The 24,010-nt window shown below is 54.8% G+C and overlaps 1 protein-coding gene across 1 annotated transcript in view; it reads left to right on the forward strand.

Annotated features, from left to right (window-relative positions):
* The window catches only part of PTPN1 (protein tyrosine phosphatase non-receptor type 1), a 58,919-nt gene extending 42,150 nt beyond the window's left edge, over positions 1-16,769 (forward strand). Inside the window, exons 3-9 of the mRNA XM_066587369.1 lie at positions 139-239; positions 330-428; positions 1,017-1,154; positions 2,004-2,213; positions 2,560-2,721; positions 5,387-5,616; positions 15,318-16,769. Of these exons, the coding sequence (XP_066443466.1) occupies positions 139-239; positions 330-428; positions 1,017-1,154; positions 2,004-2,213; positions 2,560-2,721; positions 5,387-5,616; positions 15,318-15,519 (1,142 nt within the window). The 3' untranslated portion in view covers positions 15,520-16,769. The remainder of the gene's footprint in view (positions 1-138; positions 240-329; positions 429-1,016; positions 1,155-2,003; positions 2,214-2,559; positions 2,722-5,386; positions 5,617-15,317) is intronic.
* Positions 16,770-24,010: the final 7,241 nt, after the last annotated feature.

Below are 24,010 nucleotides of genomic sequence, written 5' to 3' on the forward strand. Positions count from 1 at the left end.
ACATGTTACATAGTTCTTAGGTACATTTATCAGGGTTGGATACGGAGGTGCCTCACCCTGCAGAGTGTATCCGAGCACAGTTAGATACATATCTCATTGATTTGGAGGGTTCTTCTGACTCTTTGATCTCTTCTGCAGTCGATCACAGCCGGATAAAGCTGCAGCGCGAGGACAACGATTACATCAATGCGAGTCTCATCAAGATGGAGGAGGCGCAGAGGAGCTACATACTGACTCAGGTGAGTCCCCCCCCACCCCCCCCACCCCTCTTAGTTTTCTCGCATTCCTTGCTCCTTGCAGAATATTAACAGCATCTTGCCGCTGTGCAGGGACCGTTACCCAACACGTGTGGACACTTCTGGGAGATGGTCTGGGAGCAGAAGAGCAGCGGCGTCGTCATGCTGAACCGAGTCATTGAAAAGGGATCCGTGAGTATCTGCAGCACTTCTATTAGGTTTGGTGTCACGGCAACTGGGCTGGGGGTTGCCGCGCGCGGGGCCGCCCTCTGGGCTGGGGGTTGCCGCGCGCGGGGCCGCCCTCTGGGCTGGGGGTTGCCGCGCGCGGGGCCGCCCTCTGGGCTGGGGGTTGCCGCCCTCTGGGCCGGGGGTTGCCACGGGGGACCGCCCTCTGGGCTGGGGGCCGCAGGATATGTGTGCGCGCGTGCATGTGAGGATCGCAGCCTCAGGTTTACGTTCAGGAAAGAGGAGATGTAACTCTCCGCAGCCCCAGCTCATTCATCGGGCGCCACATCACAGGGACAGAATCTGCTGTAATGATGTTACCTGCTGTATAGATGACAACCAATATGGCCGCCAGTACCCCTCCCAGGGGTTGTCCTGAATAGCAGAAGCGCTTTGCCAAAGAAACACTCGCCCCTGGTACTGCATACATCTGAGCGTGTGCCGCATGGGGGTAGTAGTCACTGTCATAGGATAGTGGGGGTCTTGCCTATAGGGAGAGCCAGAGAGTGAACGCAGCGTTCCTGCAGGTCTAATTCTTCTCCTCCTCCCCCTTAGATAAAGTGTGCGCAGTATTGGCCGAAGAAGGAGGACAGCCCCATGGTGTTTGAGGACACAAACTTGAAATTAACCCTCCAATCCGAAGACATCAAATCCTACTACACCATCCGGGTGCTGCAGCTGGAGAACCTCAGCGTAAGGGGGCAGCGGAAAACTCCCATTATGCTTCTTCTCATCCTCTCCTCGTCCATGCCCTCCCCCTGTGCCTCTCCTCGTCTGTGCCCTCCCCCTGTGCCTCTCCTCGTCCGTGCCCTCCCTGTGCCTCTCCTCATCCATGCCCTCCCTGTGCCTCTCCTCGTCAGTGCCCTCCCCCTGTGCCTTTCCTCGTCAGTGCCCTCCCCCTGTGCCTCTCCTCGTCAGTGCCCTCCCCCTGTGCCTCTCCTCGTCAGTGCCCTCCCCCTGTGCCTCTCCTCGTCAGTGCCCTCCCCCTGTGCCTCTCCCCGTCCGTGCCCTCCCCCTGTGCCTGTCCTCGACCGTGCCCTCCCCCTGTGCCTGTCCTCGACCGTGCCCTCCCCCTGTGCCTCTCCTCGTCCGTGCCCTCCCCCTGTGCCTGTCCTCGTCCGTGCCCTCCCCCTGTGCCTCTCCTCGTCCGTGCCCTCCCCCTGTGCCTCTCCTCGTCCGTGCCCTCCCCCTGTGCCTCTCCTCGTCCGTGCCCTCCCCCTGTGCCTCTCCTCGTCCGTGCCCTGCCCCTGTGCCTGTCCTCGTCCGCGCCCTCCCCTTGTGCCTCTCCTCGTCCGTGCCCTCCCCCTGTGCCTCTCCTCATCCGTGCCCTCCCTGTGCCTCTCCTCGTCCGTGCCCTCGCCCTGTGCCTCTCCTCGTCCGTGCCCTCGCCCTGTGCCTCTCCTCGTCCGTGCCCTCCCCCTGTGCCTCTCCTCGTCCGCGCCCTCCCCCTGTGCCTCTCCTCGTCCGCGCCCTCCAACAAATGTTATTGGTTGCCCTGGGCTCCGCCCCCACTGCGCTCACCCTCACACGCTTGTCTTGTAGACTGAGGAGAGTCGGGAAATCCTGCACTTTCATTACACCACGTGGCCGGACTTCGGGGTCCCGGAATCTCCTGCGTCATTCCTCAACTTCTTGTTCAAGGTGCGAGAGTCAGGATCTCTGAACCCGGAGCACGGGCCCATTGTGGTGCACTGCAGCGCTGGCATCGGGCGCTCGGGCACCTTCTGCCTGGCCGACACCTGCCTACTGCTGGTGAGTAACACAGGGAACAGACGGGGGGCGCTAGTGACCCCCCTGACTTCTAGAGTTGTGGCAGTTTGGCGCCTTAAGGGTGTGTAATGGTGGGCGGGGGTCCGACGCATGAAGTGAGTGTGGCGGTGATGGAGTCCCTCTGAAGGCGCCTCGCTGCTCGCCCCACAGCCTCTGCACTGGGAATATGTCGGGGGTCCCGGCAGTCGGTAATCCTCTGAACCCGAATATCAGCAAAGCAATAAAGATGGTGACTGAGGGGCGACGCTTCACTTCCTGTCAGGGCTGACCCTCATGGCGCCAAACCCTCCAACCGCAAGACGTGAGATTTCTTCTTCTTCGCTCGCAGATGGACCGAAGGAAAGATCCGTCCTCGGTGGACATCAAGCTGGTCCTGCTGGAGATGAGGAAGTACCGAATGGGCCTCATCCAGACCGCCGACCAGCTGCGATTCTCTTACCTGGCCGTAATCGAGGGCGCCAAATTCATCATGGGGGACGCATCAGTGCAGGTCAGAGGTCACCAGGCATACAGAGCAGTGATAACGGGGAGTAATACAAGGGGAAGAGAGCGTCCAACTCTGTATACCTCATACAGTCTACATATAGAGTATACAGACACTGCACAGTGAGCGCAGCTCTGGAGTAAATAGAATCAGTAATGTATGTACACAGTGACTCCACCAGCAGAATAGTGAGTGCAGCTCTGGAGTATAATACAGGATGTAACTCAGGAGCAGTACAGGATAAGTAATGTATGTACACAGTGACTCCAGCAGCAGAATAGTGAGTGCAGCTCTGGGGTATAATACAGGATGTAACTCAGGATAAGTAGTGTATGTACACAGTGACTCCAGCAGCAGAATAGTGAGTGCAGCTCTGCAGTATAATACAGGATGTAACTCAGGATCAGTACAGGATAAGTAATGTATGTACACAGTGAGTGCACCAGCAGAATAGTGAGTGCAGCTCTGGGGTATAATACACAATGTAACTCAGGATCAGAACAGGATAAGTAATGTATGTACACAGTGACTCCACCAGCAGAATAGTGAGTGCAGCTCTGCAGTATAAATACAGGATGTAACTCAGGATCAGTACAGGATAAGTAATGTATGTACACAGTGACTCCACCAGCAGAATAGTGAGTGCAGCTCTGGGGTATAATACAGGATGTAACTCAGGAGCAGTACAGGATAAGTAATGTATGTACACAGTGACTCCACCAGCAGAATAGTGAGTGCAGCTCTGGAGTGTAATACAGGATGTAACTCAGGATCAGTACAGGATAAGTAATGTATGTACACAGTGACTCCAGCAGCAGAATAGTGAGTGCAGCTCTGGAGTATAATACAGGATGTAACTCAGGAGCAGTACAGGATAAGTAATGTATGTACACAGTGACTCCACCAGCAGAATAGTGAGTGCAGCTCTGGGGTATAATACAGGATGTAACTCAGGATCAGTACAGGATAAGTAATGTATGTACACAGTGACTCCACCAGCAGAATAGTGAGTGCAGCTCTGCAGTATAATACAGAATGTAACTCAGGAGCAGTACAGGATAAGTAATGTATGTATACAGTGACTCCACCAGCAGAATAGTGAGTGCAGCTCTGGAGTATAATACAGAATGTAACTCAGGAGCAGTACAGGATAAGTAATGTACGTACACAGTGACTCCACCAGCAGCAGAATAGTGAGTGCAGCTCTGGAGTATAATACAGAATGTAACTCAGGATCAGTACAGGATAAGTAATGTATGTACACAGTGACTCCACCAGCAGAATAGTGAGTGCAGCTCTGGAGTATAATACAGGATAAGTAATGTATGTATACAGTGACTCCACCAGCAGAATAGTGAGTGCAGCTCTGGAGTATAATACAGGATGTAACTCAGGAGCAGTACAGGATAAGTAATGTATGTACATAGTGACTCCACCAGCAGAATAGTGAGTGCAGCTCTGGAGTATAATATAGGATGTAACTCAGGATCTGTACAGGATAAGTAATGTATGTATACAGTGACTCCACCAGCAGAATAGTGAGTACAGCTCTGGAGTATAATACAGCATGTAACTCAGGAGTAGTATAGGATAAGTAATGAATGTACTCAGTGACTCCAGCAGCAGAATAGTGAGTGCAGCTCTGGAGTATAATACAGGATGTAACTCAGGATCAGTACAGGATAAGTAATGTATGTACACAGTGACTCCACCAGCAGAACAGTGAGTGCAGCTCTGGAGTATAATACAGGATGTAACTCAGGAGCAGTACAGGATAAGTAATGTATGTACACAGTGACTCCACCAGCAGAATAGCGAGTGCAGCTCTGGGGGTATAATACAGGATGTAACTCAGGATCAGTACAGGATAAGTAATGTATGTACACAGTGACTCCACCAGCAGAATAGTGAGTGCAGCTCTGGGGTATAATACAGGATGTAACTCAGGAGCAGTACAGGATAAGTAATGTATGTACACAGTGACTCCACCAGCAGAATAGTGAGTACAGCTCTGGAGTATAATACAGCATGTAACTCAGGAGTAGTATAGGATAAGTAATGAATGTACTCAGTGACTCCAGCAGCAGAATAGTGAGTGCAGCTCTGGAGTATAATACAGGATGTAACTCAGGAGCAGTACAGGATAAGTAATGTATGTACACAGTGACTCCACCAGCAGAATAGCGAGTGCAGCTCTGGGGGTATAATACAGGATGTAACTCAGGATCAGTACAGGATAAGTAATGTATGTACACAGTGACCCCACCAGCAGAATAGTGAGTGCAGCTCTGGAGTATAATACAGGATGTAACTCAGGGTCAGTACAGGATAAGTAAGGTATGTACATAGTGACTCCACCAGCAGAATAGTGAGTGCAGCTCTGGAGTATAATACAGGATGTAACTCAGGATCAGTATAGGATAAGTAATGTATGTATACAGTGACTCCACCAGCAGAATAGCGAGTGCAGCTCTGGGGTATAATACAGGATGTAACTCAGGATCAGTACAGGATAAGTAATGTATGTACACAGTGACTCCACCAGCAGAATAGTGAGTGCAGCTCTGGGGTGTACTTCTGTATAGTTTTATTGGGGATGTGGAGGATCTGGGTATTGTGTAGATGTTGGCAGATTCTGCATATTCTGCCAATTCTTCTTTTTCTGCCACAGGAACAATGGAAAGAGTTGTCTAATGAAGATATGGACCCCCCTCCGGAGCACGCTCCACCCCCACCTAGACCACCGAAACGTGGCTCTGACACCCCAAATGGCCGTTTGCCTGAGCAGCTGGAGCTCTCCCAGAAGGTGGTGGAAGAGGTTATAAAGGGAGCGGTCCGAGCGGTGGAGGAGAGCGCCCCCGATGGCAGAGCTCACCCGCCCTCCCAGACCCCTGCAGATAGGTAGGAAATCTCATATAAAACATTGACCTTTCACCTGTGGGGGGGCGGAGTCTCGGGTTCACAATGTCGCCGTCTCTCTGACTGTAAGGATTTACATGTGGAGCCCAGCAGCAGGCGTGCCGTGAACTCGTGTCTTAGGGGCCTTTTACATGAGGTGATTAGTGCTGAAAAGTGGGTCAAACATTCGCTCATCCATGGCGCACTTTATACGTTTACACTTCGTTGGTCGCTGATTTCCACTGAACGCTCCGCGTCACATATAGTAATAATCTGTATATGTATAGCGCCAACATATTCCGCAGCACTTACATAGACAGGGGGATACAGAAAGACAAAATACAAACATTACAGAACCACGGTTACATAGTAATCAGCTGATGGAAACAATAGGGGTGCGGGTCCTGCTCCAACGAGCTTACATACTACAAGTAATGGGGTGATACAGAAGGTGAAGGGCTGGAGATGTGCACAGTATGGCGGGGTGGAGATGTGCACGGTATGGTGAGGCGGAGAGTGAGGGATGCTATACATAGACAATGGTCAGACATTTAGCCGTGTGACGGCAGAAACAGTATGACTGCAGGAGCGGTTTATGATGGCTAGCAGGGATTGCAGTCAGTAGGTCAGGGAGCATGTTATCAGGCGGAGTACAGAGGGGTTTGTTTTGGGAATTCTGTATGCCTCCCTGAAGAGGTGCGTTTTTAGAGCACGCCTGAAGTTCTGCGAGTCCTGGATTGCTCGGGTAGCCTTTGGTAGTGCGTTCCAGAGGACCGGTGCTGCTCTGGAGAAGTCTTGGAGGCGGGAATGAGAAGTTCGAATTAGAGGGGCGTGCAGTCTAGTTTCGTTAGCAGAGCGGAGGGCCCGGGCTGGGTGATGGATTGAGATGAGGGAGGCGATATAGGGGGCGCTGCGCTGTGGATGAGGGATACAATGTAGGGCGGTGCTGTGGATGAGGGATACAATGTAGGGCAGTGCAGTCCTGTTAATGAGGGATACAATGTAGGGTGGCTCGGTGCTGTGGATGAGGGATACAATGTAGGGCAGCGCTGTGGATGAGGGATACAATGTAGGGCAGTGCAGTCCTGTTAATGAGGGATACAATGTAGGGTGGCTCGGTGCTGTGGATGAGGGATACAATGTAGGGCAGCGCTGTGGATGAGGGATACAATGTAGGGCGGTGCTGTGGATGAGGGATACAATGTAGGGCGGTGCTGTGGATGAGGGATACAATGTAGGGCGGTGTTGTGCATGAGGGATACAATGTAGGGCGGTGCTGTGGATGAGGGATACAATGTACGGTGGTGCGGTGGATGAGGGATACAATGTAGGGCGGTGCTGTGGATGAGGGATACAATGTAGGCTGGTGCAGTTCTGTAGATGAGGAATACAATGTAGGGCGATACTGTGGATGAGGGATACAATGTACGCTGGTGCAGTTCTGTGGATGAGGAATACAATGTAGGGTTGCACTGTGGATGAGGGATACAATGTAGGGCGGCGCGGTGCTGTGGATGAGGGATACAATGTAGGGCAGCGGTGCTGAGGATGAGGGATACAATGTAGGGCAGGGCGCTGTGGATGAGGGATACAATGTAGGGCAGTGCAGTCCTGTTAAGGAGGGATACAATGTAGAGCGGCGCGGTGCTGTGGATGAGGGATACAATGTAGGGCAGCGCTGTGGATGAGGGATACAATGTAGGGCGGTGTTGTGCATGAGGGATACAATGTAGGGCGGTGCTGTGGATGAGGGATACAATGTACAGTGGCGCGGTGGATGAGGGATACAATGTAGGGCGGTGCATTGCTGTGGATGAGGGATACAATGTAGGGTGGCGCGGTGCTGAGGATGAGCGATACAATGTAGGGCGGCGCGAGGCTGTGAATGAGGGATACAATGTAGGGCGGTGCGGCACTGTGGATGAGGGATACAATGTAGAGCGGCGAGTTGCTGAGGATGAGCGATACAATGTATGGCGGCACGGTGCTGTGGATGAGGGATACAATGTAGGGCAGTGCAGTACAGTCCTGTTAATGAGGGATACAATGTAGAGCGGCGCGATGCTGTGGATGAGGGATACAATGTAGAGCGGCGCGATGCTGTGGATGAGGGATGCACTGTACGGCGGCGTGGTGCTGTGGATTAGGGATACAATGTAGGGTGGCGCTGTGGATGGGGGATACAATGTGGGGCAGCCTGTTGCTGTGGATGAGGGATACAATGCAGGGCGGCGCGGTGCTGTGGATGAGGGCTACAATGTAGGGCGGTGTGGTGCTGTGGATGAGGGATACAATGTAAGGTGGTGTGGTGCTGTGGATGAGGGATACAATGTAGGGTGGTGCTGTGGATGAGGGATACAATGTAGGGTGGTGCTGTGGATGAGGGATACAATGTAGGGTGGTGCTGTGGATGAGGGATACAATGTAAGGTGGTGCTGTGGATGAGGGATACAATGTAAGGTGGTGCTGTGGATGAGGGATACAATGTAAGGTGGTGCTGTGGATGAGGGATACAATGTAGGGTGGTGCTGTGGATGAGGGATACAATGTAGGGTGGTGCTGTGGATGAGGGATACAATGTAAGGTGGTGCTGTGGATGAGGGATACAATGTAGGGCGGTGCTGTGGATGAGGGATACAATGTAGGGCGGTGTGGTGCTGTGGATGAGGGATACAATGTAAGGTGGTGCTGTGCTGTGGATGAGGGATACAATGTAAGGTGGTGCTGTGGATGAGGGATGCAATGTAGGGCGGTGCTGTGGATGAGGGATACAATGTAGGGTGGCGCTGTGGATGAGGGATACAATGTAGGACGGTGCTGTGGATGAGGGATACAATGTAGGGCGGTGCTGTGGATGAGGGATGCAATGTAGGACGGTGCTGTGGATGAGGGATACAATGTAGGGCGGTGCTGTGGATGAGGGATACAATGTATGGCGGTGCTGTGGATGAGGGATACAATGTAGGACGGTGCTGTGGATGAGGGATACAATGTAGGACGGTGCTGTGGATGAGGGCTACAATGTAAGGTGGTGCGGTGCTGTGGATGAGGGATACAATGTAAGGTGGTACTGTGGATGAGGGATACAATGTAGGTCGGTGCTGTGGATGAGGGATACAATGTAAGGTGGTGCTGTGGATGAGGGATACAATGTAGGGCGGTGCTGTGGATGAGGGATACAATGTAGGGTGGCGCTGTGGATGAGGGATACAATGTAGGGCGGTGCTGTGGATGAGGGATACAATGTAGGGCAGTGCTGTGGATGAGGGATACAATGTAGGGTGGTGCTGTGGATGAGGGCTACAATGTAGGGCGGTGTGGTGCTGTGGATGAGGGATACAATGTAAGGTGCTGTGGTGCTGTGGATGAGGGATACAATGTCAGGTGGTGCGGTGCTGTGGATGAGCGATACAATGTAGGGCTGCGGTGCTGTGGATGAGGGATACAATGTAGGGCGGTGCTGTGGATGAGGGATACAATGTAAGGTGGTGCTGTGGATGAGGGATACAATGTAGGACGGTGCTGTGGATGAGGGATAGAATGTAGGGTGGCGCTGTGGATGAGGGATACAATGTAGGACGGTGCTGTGGATGAGGGATACAATGTAGGGCGGTGCTGTGGATGAGGGATACAATGTAGGATGGTGCTATGGATGAGGGATACAATGTAGGGCGGTGCTGTGGATGAGGGATACAATGTAGGGCGGTGCTGTGGATGAGGGCTACAATGTAGGACGGTGCTGTGGATGAGGGATACAATGTAGGACGGTGCTGTGGATGAGGGCTACAATGTAAGGTGGTGCGGTGCTGTGGATGAGGGATACAATGTAAGGTGGTGCTGTGGATGAGGGATACAATGTAGGGCGGTGCTGTGGATGAGGGATACAATGTAAGGTGGTGCTTTGGGTGAGGGATACAATGTAGGGCGGTGCTGTGGATGAGGGATACAATGTAGGGTGGTGCTGTGGATGAGGGATACAATGTAGGGTGGCGCTGTGGATGAGGGATACAATGTAGGACGGTGCTGTGGATGAGGGATACAATGTAGGGCGGTGCTGTGGATGAGGGATACAATGTAGGGCAGTGCTGTGGATGAGGGATACAATGTAGGGTGGTGCTGTGGATGAGGGCTACAATGTAGGGCGGTGTGGTGCTGTGGATGAGGGATACAATGTAAGGTGCTGTGGTGCTGTGGATGAGGGATACAATGTCAGGTGGTGCGGTGCTGTGGATGAGCGATACAATGTAGGGCTGCGGTGCTGTGGATGAGGGATACAATGTAGGGCGGTGCTGTGGATGAGGGATACAATGTAAGGTGGTGCTGTGGATGAGGGATACAATGTAGGACGGTGCTGTGGATGAGGGATACAATGTAGGACGGTGCTGTGGATGAGGGATACAATGTAGGGTGGTGCTGTGGATGAGGGATACAATGTAGGACGGTGCTGTGGATGAGGGATACAATGTAGGGCGGTGCTGTGGATGAGGGATACAATGTAGGATGGTGCTATGGATGAGGGATACAATGTAGGGCGGTGCTGTGGATGAGGGATACAATGTAGGGCGGTGCTGTGGATGAGGGCTACAATGTAGGACGGTGCTGTGGATGAGGGATACAATGTAGGACGGTGCTGTGGATGAGGGCTACAATGTAAGGTGGTGCGGTGCTGTGGATGAGGGATACAATGTAAGGTGGTGCTGTGGATGAGGGATACAATGTAGGGCGGTGCTGTGGATGAGGGATACAATGTAAGGTGGTGCTTTGGGTGAGGGATACAATGTAGGGCGGTGCTGTGGATGAGGGATACAATGTAGGGCGGTGCTGTGGATGAGGGATACAATGTAGGGTGGCGCTGTGGATGAGGGATACAATGTAGGACGGTGCTGTGGATGAGGGATACAATGTAGGGCGGTGCTGTGGATGAGGGATACAATGTAAGGTGGTGCTGTGGATGAGGGATACAATGTAGGGCGGTGCTGTGGATGAGGGATACAATGTAGGGTGGTGCTGTGGATGAGGGATACAATGTAAGGTGGTGCTGTGGATGAGGGATACAATGTAGGGCGGTGCTGTGGATGAGGGATACAATGTAGGGCAGTGCTGTGGATGAGGGATACAATGTAGGGCGGTGCTGTGGATGAGGGATACAATGTAGGACGGTGCTGTGGATGAGGGATACAATGTAGGGCGGTGCTGTGGATGAGGGATACAATGTAGGATGGTGCTGTGGATGAGGGATACAATGTAGGGCGGTGCTGTGGATGAGGGATACAATGTAGGATGGTGCTGTGGATGAGGGATACAATGTAGGGCGGTGCTGTGGATGAGGGATACAATGTAGGGCGGTGCTGTGGATGAGGGATACAATGTAGGGCGGTGCTGTGGATGAGGGATACAATGTAAGGTGGTGCTGTGGATGAGGGATACAATGTAGGGCGGTGCGGTGCTGTGGATGAGGGATACAATGTAGAGCGGCACGGTGCTGTGGATGAGGGATACAATGTAGGGCGGTGCTGTGGATGAGGGATACAATGTAAGGTGGTGCTGTGGATGAGGGATACAATGTAGGATGGTGCGGTGCTGTGGATGAGGGATACAATGTAGAGCGGCACGGTGCTGTGGATGAGGGATACAATGCAGAGCGGTGCTGTGGATGAGGGATACAATGTAGGGCGGTGCGGTGCTGTGGATGAGGGATACAATGTAGCGCGGTGCTGTGGATGAGGGATACAATGTAGGGCAGTGCTGTGGATGAGGGATACAATGTAGGGCGGTGCTGTGGATGAGGGATACAATGTAGGATGGTGCTGTGGATGAGGGATACAATGTAGGGCGGTGCTGTGGATGAGGGATACAATGTAGGACGGTGCTGTGGATGAGGGATACAATGTAGGGCGGTGCTGTGGATGAGGGATACAATGTAGGATGGTGCTGTGGATGAGGGATACAATGTAGGATGGTGCTGTGGATGAGGGATACAATGTAGGGCGGTGCTGTGGATGAGGGATACAATGTAGGATGGTGCTGTGGATGAGGGATACAATGTAGGGCGGTGCTGTGGATGAGGGATACAATGTAGGGCGGTGCTGTGGATGAGGGATACAATGTAAGGTGGTGCTGTGGATGAGGGATACAATGTAGGGCGGTGCGGTGCTGTGGATGAGGGATACAATGTAGAGCGGCACGGTGCTGTGGATGAGGGATACAATGTAGGGCGGTGCTGTGGATGAGGGATACAATGTAGGGCGGTGCTGTGGATGAGGGATACAATGTAAGGTGGTGCTGTGGATGAGGGATACAATGTAGGGCGGTGCGGTGCTGTGGATGAGGGATACAATGTAGAGCGGCACGGTGCTGTGGATGAGGGATACAATGTAGGGTGGTGCTGTGGATGAGGGATACAATGCAGAGCGGTGCTGTGGATGAGGGATACAATGTAGGGTGGTCCGGTGCTGTGGATGAGGGATACAATGTAGGGCGGTGCTGTGGATGAGGGATACAATGTAGGGCGGTGCTGTGGATGAGGGATACAATGTAGGGCGGTGCTGTGGATGAGGGATACAATATAGGACGGTGCTGTGGATGAGGGATACAATGTAAGGTGGTGCTGTGGATGAGGGATACAATGTAGGGCGGTGCTGTGGATGAGGGATACAATGTAGGGCAGTGCTGTGGATGAAGGATACAATGTAGGGCGGTGCTGTGGATGAGGGATACAATGTAGGACGGTGCTGTGGATGAGGGATACAATGTAGGGCGGTGCTGTGGATGAGGGATACAATGTAGGATGGTGCTGTGGATGAGGGATACAATGTAGGGCGGTGCTGTGGATGAGGGATACAATGTAGGATGGTGCTGTGGATGAGGGATACAATGTAGGGCGGTGCTGTGGATGAGGGATACAATGTAGGGCGGTGCTGTGGATGAGGGATACAATGTAAGGTGGTGCTGTGGATGAGGGATACAATGTAGGGCGGTGCGGTGCTGTGGATGAGGGATACAATGTAGAGCGGCACGGTGCTGTGGATGAGGGATACAATGTAGGGCGGTGCTGTGGATGAGGGATACAATGTAAGGTGGTGCTGTGGATGAGGGATACAATGTAGGACGGTGCGGTGCTGTGGATGAGGGATACAATGTAGAGCGGCACGGTGCTGTGGATGAGGGATACAATGCAGAGCGGTGCTGTGGATGAGGGATACAATGTAGGGCGGTGCGGTGCTGTGGATGAGGGATACAATGTAGCGCGGTGCTGTGGATGAGGGATACAATGTAGGGCAGTGCTGTGGATGAGGGATACAATGTAGGGCGGTGCTGTGGATGAGGGATACAATGTAGGACGGTGCTGTGGATGAGGGATACAATGTAGGGCGGTGCTGTGGATGAGGGATACAATGTAGGACGGTGCTGTGGATGAGGGATACAATGTAGGGCGGTGCTGTGGATGAGGGATACAATGTAGGATGGTGCTGTGGATGAGGGATACAATGTAGGATGGTGCTGTGGATGAGGGATACAATGTAGGGCGGTGCTGTGGATGAGGGATACAATGTAGGATGGTGCTGTGGATGAGGGATACAATGTAGGGCGGTGCTGTGGATGAGGGATACAATGTAGGGCGGTGCTGTGGATGAGGGATACAATGTAAGGTGGTGCTGTGGATGAGGGATACAATGTAGGGCGGTGCGGTGCTGTGGATGAGGGATACAATGTAGAGCGGCACGGTGCTGTGGATGAGGGATACAATGTAGGGCGGTGCTGTGGATGAGGGATACAATGTAAGGTGGTGCTGTGGATGAGGGATACAATGTAGGGCGGTGCGGTGCTGTGGATGAGGGATACAATGTAGAGCGGCACGGTGCTGTGGATGAGGGATACAATGTAGGGTGGTGCTGTGGATGAGGGATACAATGCAGAGCGGTGCTGTGGATGAGGGATACAATGTAGGGCGGTGCGGTGCTGTGGATGAGGGATACAATGTAGGGCGGTGCTGTGGATGAGGGATACAATGTAGGGCAGTGCTGTGGATGAGGGATACAGTGTAGGGCGGTGCTGTGGATGAGGGATACAATATAGGACGGTGCTGTGGATGAGGGATACAATGTAGGGCGGTGCTGTGGATGAGGGATACAATGTAGGGCGGTCCGGTGCTGTGGATGAGGGATACAATGTAGGGCGGTGCTGTGGATGAGGGATACAATGAAGGGCGGTGCTGTGGATGAGGGATACAATGTAGGGCGGTGCTGTGGATGAGGGATACAATGTAGGGCGGTGCTGTGGATGAGGGATACAATGTAGGACGGTGCTGTGGATGAGGGATACAATGTAGGGCGGTGCTGTGGATGAGGGATACAATGTAGGATGGTGCTGTGGATGAGGGATACAATGTAGGATGGTGCTGTGGATGAGGGATACAATGTAGGGCGGTGCTGTGGATGAGGGATACAATGTAGGATGGTGCTGTGGATGAGGGATACAATGTAGGGCGGTGCTGTGGATGAGGGATACAATGTAGGGCGGTGCTGTGGATGAGGGATACAATGTAAGGTGGTGCTGTGGATGAGGGATACAATGTAGGGCGGTGCGGTGCTGTGGATGAGGGATACAATGTAGAGCGGCACGGTGCTGTGGATGAGGGATACAATGTAGGGCGGTGCTGTGGATGAGGGATACAATGTAAGGTGGTGCTGTGGATGAGGGATACAATGTAGGGCGGTGCGGTGCTGTGGATGAGGGATACAATGTAGTGCGGCACGGTGCTGTGGATGAGGGATACAATGTAGGGTGGTGCTGTGGATGAGGGATACAATGCAGAGCGGTGCTGTGGATGAGGGATACAATGTAGGGCGGTGCGGTGCTGTGGATGAGGGATACAATGTAGGGCGGTGCTGTGGATGAGGGATACAATGTAGGGCAGTGCTGTGGATGAGGGATACAGTGTAGGGCGGTGCTGTGGATGAGGGATACAATATAGGACGGTGCTGTGGATGAGGGATACAATGTAGGGCGGTGCTGTGGATGAGGGATACAATGTAGGGCGGTCCGGTGCTGTGGATGAGGGATACAATGTAGGGCGGTGCTGTGGATGAGGGATACAATGAAGGGCGGTGCGGAGGGCTTTATGGATGAGGGTGGTGAGTGTGAATTGTATTCTGTATTTAACGGGCAGCCAGTGCAGTGACCGGCACAGGGCAGAGGTGTCCGAGTAGCGGCTGGACAGGAAGATGAGCCTGGCTGCTGCATTCAGGATGGATTGGTGAGGGTAGAGTCTGGTGCAGGGGGGGCCGATCAGCAACGAGTTGTACTAATCCAGCTCAGAGTGGATGAGGGTGACAGTGAGCGTGTTTAGAGTGTCTGCGGTGAGAAAGGGGCGGATTCTTGCGATGTTCTTGAGGTGCAGCTGACATGTTCGGGCCAGAGATTGGATGTAGGGGGTGAATGATAGATCGGGGTCAAGGCAGCGGGCGTGCTGGGAGCTCTGGAGGTGACTGGAGTGTACAACATGCCAGCAGGATGGTGACTGCAGCTCTGGAGGTGACTGGAGTATAGAATCTCATGTCCGTGTGAGATCAGTAAAGCAACAGGTTTCTGATGTTCTCAGCGTTTAGAGGGAGATTCAGCGGTAAATGATTGCGGAGATGTTCGTTTTCCGCTTGCCGCCCGGCGCTCATTAACCCCTTGCCTTCTTTCTGGCTCTCTTGCAGCCTTCATCACAACGCGGAGCTGAGGAGGAGGATCCCGGGTGACCAGATCCCTTTTATACCCGAACCCGAAGAGACGACCAAACTGGACAACGCAGACGACAGAAACGGCAGTCAGGAGTGGAAGTCGTGGGCGCTAAACGTGTGCGTGTTCACCGTGCTGACGGTGGGGGCCATCCTCTGCTACCGCGTGTGGTACCATTAACGGACGCTCTGGCCGCATCCCACTTCATCACCTCGGTGCAAGCGAGACGTATTCGGAAACCAAATGAGGAGGAGCTGAGCAAAGCGTATTCCAGCCGCAGTCGCCGTGCGCCACCGGTGCCTCCTGACGCCCCGCGGAGAGATTCCTCGCATCTCAGGGCATTTCTACATCTATTCAGGAGAAAACTCAGAAAACGCCAAATATCTCTATATAGAATATTCTATTTTTTTTCTTTGTGGAATACCGTCGCCGTGACGACACGCCGTTGTTGGTTTTTTTGGCCAGGGTCTTTTCCTTTTTCCTTGTCAGTTTCTCAGAGGACGTGCGAGTCGACGCGTTTTTTTTCTGCTCCATTTTCCCAGAATCGCCATCGATTTGTACAGAGCTTGTCGCCTTTTGTTGTTCTTTCGTCTCGTAACCAGATGGTTCCTTTTTATTGGACGCCCGGAGAAGCCCCGCCCTCCAACCTGGGAAAGAAAAATGAACAATTGGGAGGAATGTATTTTTTATCTTCCCTGTGGGGGGCGCTGCTGTGACTCGGGGCGGCGCTGTTGTATAGATTCCTTCGTTGTGGGCTGTGCCCGACACGTATCCTCCATGTATCTGTTACAAGAAGCTTCGTCGTCATTTCCACGTTTTGTAGGAGGAGCGGCTCTTTTGTTTTTGCTCAGGGTCGGCCATGAACATCCCTTCCTTCTTCCCGCTGTCTGTCCCACGTTGGCCGTTCGTCGCGCTCTGCTATTGGACGGACCGGCGCTCTCCTCGTAGATCCACCAGCATTTCCACGGTGCCTCAGCTGGAGCGACGTCCATCCCTTCTCCACGCGTTTCACCAGCTGCCGATTAAAGAATGTCTCTCCGCCAGCAGAGCCGACGCTCGGGGGGTCCTGACTGTTCGCAGATTCACCATTGGTGCTCGGGAGTAATAAACCACTTGGCTGGGACTGAGCCGGGCGCAGGGGGCTCACGTATCGCCGCGGGGGGTCTGTCCGTCTGCTCTATGGCCGCCGCTGCCTCAGATTCATTTGTATAAGCTTTTCTTTGTTTCTCGCCTTTTACATTTATACACAGTACAGCGGGTTGGCTCGTTGGGACCGACACCGTCTGGAAGGGGAGGAGTCGGGGGCGGGGTTGATGTTTAGTGAACTTTACGATACTGTTTAAATCTGACGCAATACGGAAATGCACTTGTGACACTCGAATGTGTTATGGATGTATGTGCTGATTCAATAAAGTTATACCCCCCCCTTCCATTCGCGCTCGCCGCCCGCTTTGTATCTCATTGTGCAGAAATTAAAGGGGGTTTCAGGACTTTTGTGATCTTTTCTCCTCCTGTTCCTCATCCTGTCTCAGCGGTCCTGGTTGGTCATCAGTAGATGGCTGCACTGCGGCCGCCGCTGACTGGCGCCACCACTATCCGTATGGATTGCGCAGGAGGCGGATCTGGCTGTCTCAGCGTCCTGGTTGGCATTACATTGTGTTCAGTGGGAGCTGCGCCTGCAATACGGACAGCGGTGCTGGGCATCCCGAACGGCGGACCGCCCACCGATCATCTACCGACGACCTGTCAATTACAAGAAGCCACAGAAGTCTGCACACCCCTTTAATGCGCCGCACCACACTGGGCCTTAAAGGGGCTCTCTGGCTGGACTCCGATAAGGGGCTCATTCCCGCGGCGGCTGCACACGGACGCGCCCGCGCTCCGATCTTCGCAGTCTGACTCCTTCATCAAACCTGAAAAGTATTTTTTTTAACTTAAAACACTTATTTGAGCCGGATACAAACCTCCCCCGTGCGGCGGCGAACGCTGAGCGCTGTCAGATGCTGCCATTGATTTCAGTTGGGCTTCTCAGACTGCGCTAAAACGAGTTTTTTAGGCGCTGTCCGTTCTATTTTCCTGCGTTTCTGCATTTTAAAACGCGATGCTTCGCCCCGCTGAAACGAATGTGGCGCGGCTCCAGCAGTAGAATGCGGTTACTGCGTTTTTTCCAGCTCTCCGTTAAACGCAGTGTTTTTAGAAGCGCGTCTGTGGGAGTGGCCTAAGCTTGTGCTTCTTTTGCCGCCTCTGACCACCTCCATAATGATCAGGCACAATGCTTTTGCGCTGTTACTGATCATTCGTACCGCCACAAAGTAATTGACCTTCCGCCATAGCTGCGGTCTGGCTGCCCTTAATTATCCGTCTCTGACCCCTCCTCCTGATGTGCAGAAACGCAGAGGTCAGGGGTCAGAGCCAGTGATAATCAGCAGTAAGCAGTCGGGAGTGATGTACTTCCTGTTGGGGTTGCCGCCCCCTAGAGGTACTGGTGGTCACTATTACTACTGGGACCAGTGGGAGGGGGCATTATTACTACTGGGGGGCCCTGAAGCCATCCAAGTCCACTTGAAACTAAAGCCTCCACTTCTTTAGCCCACCAGGGAAGTTATGATCAGTATGAGATGTTTTTCTGCGGTCTTTTTTTTTTTTACTCCCGGGTGCGACTTGTAGTCCACATTTTAGTCAGGCGTGCGAATGGCGTGCTTGGCTACTGCTGTTCCGCAGGGGCGGGGGCTACTGCTATTCCGCGGGGGCTACTGCTGTTCTGCGGGGGCGGGGGCTACTGCTATTCCGCGGGGGCTACTGCTGTTCTGCGGGGGCGGGTCCACACTGCAGCTCTGCCTGCGCATCACCAAGTCTCAAAAATTCACACTACCAAAACATGTGGCACTTTGCTGCTGAATGACTTCTATTTGCTTGTTCTATCACATGTAGAGCCGTCGCAGGTGAGTGCGCTGCAGGCGGCGACCGCAAAGTTGTGCGAGTTTGGGATTTTTTAGCCACTGTTGTGCCATTGACAGTCCATTAGATGCCATGTTGCCGTGTGACACTGCGATCTTAGTGTTGTGTGACCAGAGTCGCCGTGTAGCTCTAGCTTAACCCCTTCCTGCTCCATCCTGAGTAGGAAGAGGTTCCTGCGAACGGGCGTACAGTTACAGAAGCTGAGCCCTTGCCATCTGCAGCCTCCCTCTGCAACAGTGGGGATCAGTGAGAACACCGATCCCCGCTGTTAACCCCTTACATACTGTGATAATTGCTGATCTCAGCATGTAAAACAGTCCCAGAGGTAAGGTGCTCCCTCTAGGACCCCATCAGCCACATCATGTAATTGTGGTGGCCCGATAGGTTGTCAGTCGTCTGGGTCTGCCACGACCTGCGATCGCTATGATAAGCAACAATGCATTGCAGTACAGAAGTACTGTGGTGTATCTATCAGCACAATCATAGCATCGCAGGTTCAAGTCCCCTTGCAGGACATACAAAGTGAAAATGAAAACCCTTTTTTGTGTATTTTCCCCTCTTTTGGTGTCATTTTTTTCTACATGGAAAATGCTATTTAAAAAAAGGAAAAAAATGCAATAAGTGATCTAAAAAACCCCAAACTACTACCGATAAAACTACAGCTCGTCATCCAAAAAAACAAGCCCTCCTACGGCATGGCGGCAGAAAGTAAAGTTCTGGCTTCTGAAAAATGGAGATGAAAATCCCCCCAAAATCGTCATTTTTCTGGGATCAATATAGGCTGCACCACTAAAGGGTTAATACAGCATTCTATGGTCAGCATGTGTCTGCTGTGGATACATTGTAACAACCAATCTGCTCCGAGGGTTTCCAGGCCGCTGCCTGCGGTTAGTGATCTGGTCAGCTCAATGCAGGACCAATGTCTGCGGCCACCACTAGGGGGAGCTTACCAAAGTCCGCTTTCTGGTGAATAGGTACATTCGTAGCTCCGCCCCCTATAAATCAGCAGAGTTTGATAAAATAATACAGCGACGACCTTCACGGCAACCAATCAGAAAGTGATTTTGCTTTAGTACATAATGGCGCCCCCTGCAGATCGCTGGGTAACCGGGGTCTTCATGCCACGTTCTGGGCTTTATTTATGGGGTCAATGGGTTAATCTTTGGCCTACAGTCGTGGCCGAGGCATGCTGGGAGCTGTAGTTTCAGAACCAGAGTGCAATGGGATGGAGGCTGCTGCTCTTGAGGTGAACAGTAGGTGGCGGCGGTGAGCGAGCTTCTCCTTGCTGTTTTCTTGTATTGATGGCTTCTATTCCTAGCAGGAAAGTTGCATGGCGGTGGAGGCCGGCGCCGCGCTGCCTCCTGTGAGCGGCAAAGAACGGCCTGCTGCTCACTGCGTTGGTCGCTTTTGCAAAGTTTTCTTGATCTTACAGCTTTTTATCTTTTGCTTGATCTGGGATTAAATGACGTCTTCTGCTCCAATCACATCCAAAGCTGCAGTAACCATTTTGCTGCTTGGAGTGTTAATTGGAGCTCCTGTAATGCCGCAAGGAAGATGTTTCTTCTGCCAGGTTATAAACACTCCATCTCCCCCAATACACCTGGGCATGCTCCGCTCCGGTAAACCAGCAGGGGGCGGCGGTGGGGATGCCACCTTTGTCACTAAAAAATACCATCCAATGTAGAAGGCGAGGCTCATCAGAGCGTGTGATTATACCCTACGGTGGCCTCACTAGCAATAGTGGTACTAGTGCGCCCCCAATAGGAACGGTGGGAAGGGTGTTAATGGGGCGCCCCCCATAAGTATGGTGGTAATGGGCGCCCCCCTCAGTGCCCTTGAGCAATAACTGTGGCCGCAAGTAGTTTACTCCCTGAAGCAGCTCCGCGCCGGCTGCCACGCAGACGCCCGGGGAGGCAGCAGGGTCTTTGCCTGCAGCGGTGGCCGGCGTGGAGCTGCTCTGAGTCTCAGTGCTGGAAGGTTCGGGGTTAAATGTAGCTCAAGAAATCTCCGCAAACTTCCCCCTATAAGTAGTGAAATCCTAAAAGTGCCCCTCCCGTTAGTTCTCCCTGCTGACCACGTCCGACCGTCCGGGTCCAAGATAGCGGATATAATCTTCAGACTACTGCAGTGCACTAGTCATGTGACCAGCACTGGCCAATCAGTGAGCATTAAGTAGCTGGAAAATTGCCGCCGCCATCTTGGCCAAAAACAGGATCCCAAGCCGCCAGCAGCTATTAACCCCCGTTGTACCTGGCAGTGGAGGGACATTCCAGGACCTGTAGTTCAGAGCGGCCACTAATGTGCTTCTCATACCTTGTCCGCTTGTCCTACAAGCTTGCGCCATTTTCACCCACATTTTTGTCCGCTTGTTCTGCTATGCGGCCTGTACTCGCATCAGATGGGGGGGCATAACTGCTGGCGAGACGGCCGCGCTGCAAGGGGGTGGGTGTCATAAAGCCGCCAACGGCGTGATGTCACCAGAAATGATCGCCTTATAAGTCTCCTTACTCGTCTTTTAGGTGTCCTCAGACCCCTTCTGGGTGCTCTCCTCGGCTTCTGCCCCACGTCACAGGTCTCTCACAGACTAAGCCAAGCCCGGCTGCACACTGAGGAGGGGCGAGCCCCCCGGAGCAGCTGTCTGTGCATGGAGGCCGGCTGCACATTGAGGAGGTGCGAGCACCCCAAAGCAGCTGTATGTGCATGGAGCCCGGCTGCACATTGAGGAGGAGCGAGCACCCCGGAGCAGCTGTCTGTGCATGGAGCGCGGCTGCACATTGAGGAGGGGCGAGCACCCCAGAGCAGCTGTCTGTGCATGGAGCCCGGCTGCACATTGAGGAGGGGCGAGCACCCCGGAGCAGCTGTCTGTGCATGGAGCCCGGCTGCACACTGAGGAGGGGCGAGCACCCTGGAGCAGATGGCTGTGCATGGATTCCGGCTGCACACTGAGGAGGGGCGAGCACCCTGGAGCAGCTGGCTGTGCATGGAGCCCGACTGCACACTGAGGAGGGGCGAGCACCCTGGAGCAGCTGGCTGTGCATGGAGCCCGGCTGCACACTGAGGAGGGGCGAGCACCCCGGAGCAGCTGGCTGTGCATGGAGCCCGGCTGCACATTGAGGAGGTGCGAGCACCCCAAAGCAGCTGTATGTGCATGGAGCCCGGCTGCACATTGAGGAGGAGCGAGCACCCCGGAGCAGCTGTCTGTGCATGGAGCCCGGCTGCACATTGAGGAGGGGCGAGCACCCCAGAGCAGCTGTCTGTGCATGGAGCCCGGCTGCACATTGAGGAGGGGCGAGCACCCCGGAGCAGCTGTCTGTGCATGGAGCCCGGCTGCACACTGAGGAGGGGCGAGCACCCTGGAGCAGATGGCTGTGCATGGATTCCGGCTGCACACTGAGGAGGGGCGAGCACCCTGGAGCAGCTGTCTGTGCATGGAGCCCGGCTGCACACTGAGGAGGGGCGAGCACCCTGGAGCAGATGGCTGTGCATGGATTCCGGCTGCACACTGAGGAGGGGCGAGCACCCTGGAGCAGCTGGCTGTGCATGGAGCCCGACTGCACACTGAGGAGGGGCGAGCACCCTGGAGCAGCTGGCTGTGCATGGAGCCCGGCTGCACACTGAGGAGGGGCGAGCACCCCGGAGCAGCTGGCTGTGCATGGAGCCCGGCTGCACATTGAGGAGGTGCGAGCACCCCAAAGCAGCTGTATGTGCATGGAGCCCGGCTGCACATTGAGGAGGAGCGAGCACCCCGGAGCAGCTGTCTGTGCATGGAGCCCGGCTGCACATTGAGGAGGGGCGAGCACCCCAGAGCAGCTGTCTGTGCATGGAGCCCGGCTGCACATTGAGGAGGGGCGAGCACCCCGGAGCAGCTGTCTGTGCATGGAGCCCGGCTGCACACTGAGGAGGGGCGAGCACCCTGGAGCAGATGGCTGTGCATGGATTCCGGCTGCACACTGAGGAGGGGCGAGCACCCTGGAGCAGCTGGCTGTGCATGGAGCCCGACTGCACACTGAGGAGGGGCGAGCACCCTGGAGCAGATGGCTGTGCATGGAGCACGGCTGCACACTGAGGAAGGGCGAGCACCCCGGAGCAGCTGGCTGTGCATGGAGCCCGGCTGCACACTGAGGAGGGGCGAGCACCCCGGAGCAGCTGTATGTGCATGGAGCCCGGCTGCACACTGAAGAGGGGCGAGCACCCCGGAGCAGCTGTCTGTGCACAGAGCCCGGCTGCACATTGAGGAGGGGCGAGCACCCCGGAGCCGCTGTCTGTGCACGGAGCCTGGCTGCACACTGAGGAGGGGCGAGCACCCCGGAGCCGCTGTCTGTGCACGGAGCCCGGCTGCACACTGAGGAGGGGCGAGCACCCCGGAGCCGCTGTCTGTGCACGGAGCCCGGCTGCACACGGAGGAGGGGCGAGCACCCCGGAGCAGCTGGCTGTGCATGGAACCTGACTGTACACTGAGGAGGGGCGAGTACCCTGGAGCAGCTGGCTGTGCATGGAGCCCGGCTGCACACTGAGGAGGGGCGAGCACCCTGGAGCAGCTGTCTGTGCATGGAGCCCGGCTGCACACTGAGGAGGGGCGAGCACCCCGGAGCCGCTGTCTGTGCATGGAGCCCGGCTGCACATTGAGGAGGGGCGAGCACCCCAGAGCAGCTGTCTGTGCATGGAGCCCGGCTGCACATTGAGGAGGGGCGAGCACCCCGGAGCAGCTGTCTGTGCATGGAGCCCGGCTGCACACTGAGGAGGGGCGAGCACCCTGGAGCAGATGGCTGTGCATGGATTCCGGCTGCACACTGAGGAGGGGCGAGCACCCTGGAGCAGCTGGCTGTGCATGGAGCCCGACTGCACACTGAGGAGGGGCGAGCACCCTGGAGCAGATGGCTGTGCATGGAGCACGGCTGCACACTGAGGAAGGGCGAGCACCCCGGAGCAGCTGGCTGTGCATGGAGCCCGGCTGCACACTGAGGAGGGGCGAGCACCCCGGAGCAGCTGGCTGTGCATGGAGCCCGGCTGCACACTGAAGAGGGGCGAGCACCCCGGAGCAGCTGTCTGTGCACAGAGCCCGGCTGCACATTGAGGAGGGGCGAGCACCCCGGAGCCGCTGTCTGTGCACGGAGCCTGGCTGCACACTGAGGAGGGGCGAGCACCCCGGAGCCGCTGTCTGTGCACGGAGCCCGGCTGCACACTGAGGAGGGGCGAGCACCCCGGAGCCGCTGTCTGTGCACGGAGCCCGGCTGCACACTGAGGAGGGGCGAGCACCCCGGAGCCGCTGTCTGTGCACGGAGCCCGGCTGCACACTGAGGAGGGGCGAGCACCCCGGAGCCGCTGTCTGTGCACGGAGCCCGGCTGCACACGGAGGAGGGGCGAGCACCCCGGAGCAGCTGGCTGTGCATGGAACCTGACTGTACACTGAGGAGGGGCGAGTACCCTGGAGCAGCTGGCTGTGCATGGAGCCCGGCTGCACACTGAGGAGGGGCGAGCACCCCGGAGCCGCTGTCTGTGCATGGAGCCCGGCTGCACACTGAGGAGGGGCGAACACCCTGGAGCAGCTGGCTGTGCATGGAGCCCGGCTGCACACTGAGGAGGGGCGAGCACCCCGGAGCAGCTGTCTGTGCACAGAGCCCGGCTGCACATTGAGGAGGGGCGAGCACCCCGGAGCCGCTGTCTGTGCATGGAGCCCGGCTGCACACTGAGGAGGGGCGAGCACCCGGGAGCC

This window comes from Eleutherodactylus coqui, chromosome 13, assembly GCF_035609145.1.
Source record: "Eleutherodactylus coqui strain aEleCoq1 chromosome 13, aEleCoq1.hap1, whole genome shotgun sequence".
NCBI lineage: Eukaryota > Metazoa > Chordata > Amphibia > Anura > Eleutherodactylidae > Eleutherodactylus > Eleutherodactylus coqui.